Source organism: Halyomorpha halys, unplaced genomic scaffold (assembly GCF_000696795.3).
Source record: "Halyomorpha halys isolate HHAL.00 unplaced genomic scaffold, Hhal_1.1 Scaffold213.1, whole genome shotgun sequence".
In the NCBI taxonomy this organism is placed as follows: domain Eukaryota; kingdom Metazoa; phylum Arthropoda; class Insecta; order Hemiptera; family Pentatomidae; genus Halyomorpha; species Halyomorpha halys.
Genome location: NW_027116617.1, coordinates 889,309 through 895,439, shown reverse-complemented (window position 1 = coordinate 895,439; position 6,131 = coordinate 889,309). Strand labels below are relative to the sequence as shown.

General features: G+C 27.0%; 1 protein-coding gene across 1 annotated transcript in view; it reads left to right on the top strand.

Moving 5' to 3' along the window:
- Positions 1-3,177, top strand: part of LOC106679655 (protein salvador homolog 1) — a 22,803-nt gene extending 19,626 nt beyond the window's left edge. Inside the window, exons 9-11 of the mRNA XM_014418929.2 lie at positions 1,341-1,506; positions 2,303-2,434; positions 2,880-3,177. Coding sequence (XP_014274415.1) covers positions 1,341-1,506; positions 2,303-2,429 — 293 coding nt within the window. The 3' untranslated portion in view covers positions 2,430-2,434; positions 2,880-3,177. The remainder of the gene's footprint in view (positions 1-1,340; positions 1,507-2,302; positions 2,435-2,879) is intronic.
- Positions 3,178-6,131: the final 2,954 nt, after the last annotated feature.

Below are 6,131 nucleotides of genomic sequence, written 5' to 3'. Positions count from 1 at the left end.
ATGATATCAATATTATATTGGTAAATGTAGAAGTGATGAACAATAAACAGAGCTCGATTATTCACTTTATTCATTTAATTAATTTATTACATACATATGTGTATGGTTTTTCCTATGGTTTAAATTGTTAGTAGTTTCAAAATTATATCAGTCAAAAGCATTAAAATAACAAGATATTATATTATATAGTCAATTGTATTATTGTACCATATATATTTATTTTAGTTGAGATGCTCTCAAGGTTAAGTATTTCTTACTTGTTATTGTTTTAAATATTATTTATATCATTTGATTAATTAAATTTTATATAATAAATTAATGCATCAGACAAATTTTTTTTATTTATGTAAACAACATATCACTATTATATATTATACACATTGACTAAATTTTAATTTAAAAACATTATTTACTTTATTCTGTGGCTATTTTTTTTAAACAAAAACCGGCATGTTTCTATTCTAAATACTTTCTAAAATACTTGAAAACTAACCAAATAATTCTTTTCAAAAATTATTTTTGGATCACAACAGTGTGATGTTGATCACAGAAAATAATTTTTTTTTTTTTTTTTTTTCTTACCTCCTAAGATTTTATTTATTTTAAACAATTACAAATACATAGTACTTAAAACTAAGAAATATATATACATATTTACATATTTATCTTCAACAGAAAATAATATCCTTCTCTATGGCTGATGACACAAATGCTATGTTCTGGAAAAGAATTCTTCTAAAACCAATATTTTCCAGTACTTTGTGAATAATTTGAACTCAATAGGGCGAAACTTTATTTTTCCTTGAAATTAGCCCCTTTTTTTTAAACATTTTTGGAAAATGAACTCTAAATAGCTTTTAAACAATTTTGAGTGAAACAACTATTTCATTGATGGTTTTACCAAATTTTTGTTTAAAATTGCTGTTTGAAATAAGTCCTCAAATTTCCCAACTTTTCTTCTTTTCAAATTATTGAAGGAGATGACATCCTACCGTCCTGCCCCTCCATAATGAAATTCCTGAAAGTAACTTTATTATGTTACAAATGTGAAAGGATGAAATCATTTGAAATCAAGGAGATGAAATCATTTGCATGAGTATGCTTTTCAATGCAATAAATCAGTTACCTGACTAATAGGTTATTGCAGTAAATGGTCACATTTTTACCTATGTTAAGAGATAATAAATGAAGAAAAGATAAATAGAACAAAAAAAAATTTATGTTTTTTATAATTGTGTACATTACTAGGAATAAACAAAGTCAACAAACCTTTTATAAGTCAATTGTTGCCTTATTCATTTCAAATGTAACAGTTCTATTTGAAATGAATTATTTTTCAGAAATCCCTCATTGGCTAGCAGTTTATTCACGTGCTTCTCAAGAATTAGATTATAAATTGCGATGGGAACTTTTTCGCCTACCTGAACTAGACTGTTTTAATGCAATGCTTACACGATTGTATAAACATCAACTTGAAGAAATAGTAATGCGATATGAAGCTTACAGGTATCTTAGTGATCTGACATTACATTTTTATTTTATTTTTTAAATAATTTTAATCTCATTTAGTGTAGATATGACATTTATAAAAGATATAAACTTGGCTAAATTGTCAGATAAGTGGTATTGGCAGCTCACGGTTGATATAATTTACTATTGTAAATTATATTATATTATTTACTCTTGGTTACAATTAGTATTCCACCACAAATAAAAAGTAGAAAAGTAACAAAGTTCGAATATCTAAGGTTGAGTTAAAATAACTCTTATAAAAAAAAATGACTTATTTGCACACAAGTACAGTGAAGCTGAATAACTAGGGGATCAACCAAAAGAGAATTGTATAAAATTTTACAAATTCCATTTCAAATATGATTAGTGACAATAATTACTTATTGTAAACAATCCTTGAATGCTTTTAAATCATAAAATTATGAATAAACATTAAAAAATTTGTTTTTTTATTAAATAGGATTTTGGCTTGAAAGTTAAGGTGGTAAAAATGGATCAAAATTGTGTATATTAATAATAAAGTGGTTTTCTAATTTTGATCGGGATTATATTTACTTTAAATCATTTTGAGCCTAACCAATTCAGCCATTTTTGTGTTTATGATGCTGTGTCTTAATGTGTCAAAGGATTAATAATTTTATTTATTATATCAATTACATATAATCATTAATTAGAAGGGATTTTTTTTTTTAATTTATTGAAGTATGATATTAGTTTAAATTTATTTTTAGAACATAAAATATGTATTTGGTTATATGGCTTTGGTCTCTAAATTTTTGCATGATTACAGAGCTGCACTTCTTTGTGAAATCGAATTCAGACTAAGAAATTTAGAGAGAGATTATAATGAGAGTTATAGGAATGAAGCAGATTCCAAGGAATCAGGGCCAACACAACATTCAGAAACAAAAATATAATTTATGTAAGTTTTTCATTTATTATTTTGTTATGAAAATCTTATGGTGCATGATATTCAAGTACAACCTGTACGAATAGAATTCTAATGAATAGTTTACTAGTATTATAATGTAATGGACTGGTCAAGTTATATTTTAAGTACCTAATTTTTCACTGTATATTTCCTGTTTGATTGCAGCAACATCCAAATCGTTTTTGGTATATTAGAGGCCATATTGTTTACCGAATAATCATGCTGATGAATTATATTGGCACTAATTGGTTATTTATTGCAATTGCAGGTGTTTCATTTGAAATAAATGTTAAAGTCATAAAGTATTTCTTGGAATCACCATTACACTATGTTAATTCATAATTGAGATAAGGTTTTAATTAGTAATAACAGTACTTTTTATTATTATTTTTATTTATTATCTGATTTTTATTTATTGAGCAACATATATTTCCAGCCTGATGTGCAGATATGTAGCTGTAGCTTTGTTGGTGAAGATTGAAACGATGGTTTATGTATAGAGACTCTCTTTACTCTTAAATTCACTAGTGAGTGGTAACAATGAGTGAGAACTTTATAGCAGTAATCATAATGTGATAATGATTGAAATATTACCATATACTGAGAAAATTATTTATGGTAGTAACAGTCTTAACGCTGGTATTTTCATTGTGATATAAATTACGCTTTATATTTTAAATGTAAAATGTATTTGCAATTCTCAAATAATATGTAAATAAATATTTTATTTTTTACCCAGTAAATCTTTACATTCCAAAATGAAATTAAAGCTTTGATATTGTTTTTAGATAATATATTGACATATTCACATGTCTGTTTAACAGTTATCTAATATTTTTAGGTACTTATTACGGAATATAACCTTTTAAATAGGACTTTTAATTCTATTTAAAATTATATTGGCTAATAGTTTTTTTTTATTGTTACTAGTTTTCTTGAAATTTGGTAATAATTATTCTTTTAAAATTATATTCATTTTATTGTTTTTGTTTGTTTTTGCTTTTTTTAAATTGTTTGTTGATAGATTGTTAGTAATATTGTTATAAAACATAAGATTATTTAATCTTAAGGCATGTCATATTGTTTTTTAGAATAAATATTTATGATTTAAAAAAAAAATTGAATAGTTAGAACTGCATGTAACATCTATGAGAACAAAGTCATTTCTTGAATAACATTATTTTAGAATATCACTCTCAATGAATGAGATTAGATGATTTTAAATAGTTTTTATTGACATTAATTATTAATAATAAAACTTTATAATTGGTCAGTCAATGATAAATGCATGTTTGAAGAAAAGTGGTAAGAATTGCATGTGTATAGATTCTTTAGGTTGTTTATTATGAATTTAAAGAGAAAGGATTCAAATGATTTTGAAGGATATGATTTTAGACATCCATAAGGAATGTTTTGTGGTGCTCCTCAGTATAAAAATGTAAATCCATGGACTGTTATGGGGTATGGTAGACTTTTCTGCTACTTAAAAATACAAATTAACATTTAGCTCCTTATAAAGTAAAATTGATTATTGCAGTTTTTATGATGAAATTGAAAAAACAAACACACACTCAAAAACAACAAAAAACAGGATTGTCATACTGCCTATTTCTCAGGTATAGTTAAAATTTTACATGATTTTTTCAATTTTAAATCTCATCGTCCGATCCCTCAGTAGACTGAAGCAATTGACTAATCCTTGATCAACAGTGTTATGTCGTCATAAACCCATTGTCAAGATATATTCCTCTATCCATTTTAATAGACATATTTTCTCTTGAGATATAAAATTTCCAAATACTTGAAATACATTGAATAATTTCAAATGTATATATTTTATTTTAATAAATATTTTTTTATTGAAAATAAAAATAAAATATTAAAGCACTTTGAGCGTTAGTCCCTAGAACCTGAAATGTTAAATTATAAATTTAATGAATTCTGAAAACACGTAATGGAATTATTAATTTGTGATTTTTTTTTTTTTTTTAGTCAAATAAATCAATCATTAATAATATTTTATAACAGCTGAGCCGTTGAAATCAGGCATTAACTACCACTGTTTCACCTTTTTTTACTATAGAGTGTTACATCATTAATTGATATGGAGAAACAGATATGAGATTTTCTTCAAGGGAGAGGCACTGTAACTTTAGATTATGTAGGATACAAACTAATTTTACCCTTGATTAGATAAATAGTTAAGTAAATTTATGTAATAATGTGAAGTAAATGATTACATAAAGCCTTGAACAATAAAATTGACCTGTTACACCAAAGTAATTAACAAATTAGAGCAGAAATAGGAAAATAAAATTTTTATTTAACTCAACTTATGAGTACTTACTACTGCCAATAAATCATTATAGGTAACTTAAAATTTTACCAAACCTCCAAAATTGTAACCATTCACTCCTCACTGAGACTCAAACCTGGTATTTAGCAAGGTCGTCTCCTTCGAAATTGAGTGCGAAATTATGCAGGAGAATTCAGGCTTTTAGCTGAGTGTGGTTCTCAGGGCTACTTACACACTTCATAAATTCCTACTTTTTACATAACTCCTCATGATCCATTTTCTATCTTACTGGTTGAATATTCAAAGTAAATCATAATTTTGCCTATTCACACCTCTTTACTCAGTCTGCTAGTGTTTCTCAAGGTAATATTCTCTACATAGTTTGTTAAATGGATATATCAACCAATTCAACACTGATCAAACATATGTGTTATTGATAAGCAGTGTATTTATTATATCCTGGTCACTTCATGTTGTTATCAAAAACTTTAAAGAATATCATCGAAATTTCAAGGTTAAAATAACCCCCAACTAATGTTATCTAAACATTTTTCCTGTACCACAGAATACTAAATCTCCTTTTTTATTTTGGAATGGAAACTCTGAATTAAGCCTTCCCTGTTAAATGTTAAAACTTACAACATAAGAGCTGCTTGAAAACAAATCTTGTGTCTCCTCATAGCCGGTAAGGACCTTTTGAAATGGCGAATGACCTTATGGTTTGGGAATTTCGCAATTGAGTATCCAAAATACTATTTGTCAAGAGTATTTGTGCATACTGATTACATTTGTTTTCGGCACTCGGAAGTGTTAACGAGTAACAATTACTGTTAACTCGCGAATATGAATACATTAGTATTCGTATTCTGTAATTATGAATACTTTCGATATTTATATTCTTGGTAGATGAATACAATTGCAAAACTTTCATGCAGTTTTCTGCATTTCACCCAGTATCGAGCAAAAAGCAGTTGAAGATGGTCAGGGAGGTGTACATAGTGGAAGGGGTGAGAGGGGTTGATCCCCGTGACTCACTTATAAGGGGACCCATGTTAGGTTTTCTTTTTATTTGAAATGAAAAAATAACTTTATTCTGGGACATATGTCCTCTAAGAATAATTACATGGTTCATATTGTGATATTTTTATCTGGCGAGCGTTTACAAATTTTCAGATAGTAGAATGAAATTACATTGGCTTTACTACTGTTTATAATGTTAATCAATACCTGCCTATTTATTTGATTACAAAGATGTGGAGGTTTGTTTATTCAATAAATGAAGGGATAGGTGTTGTTTAAAGGAGAGAATGGATGAGGACTGGTGAATGGAGATGGGAAGAGAATTCCAGAGGGAGGTTCCATGTATGCCGAAGGATTTGCTAAAGAAGGAGG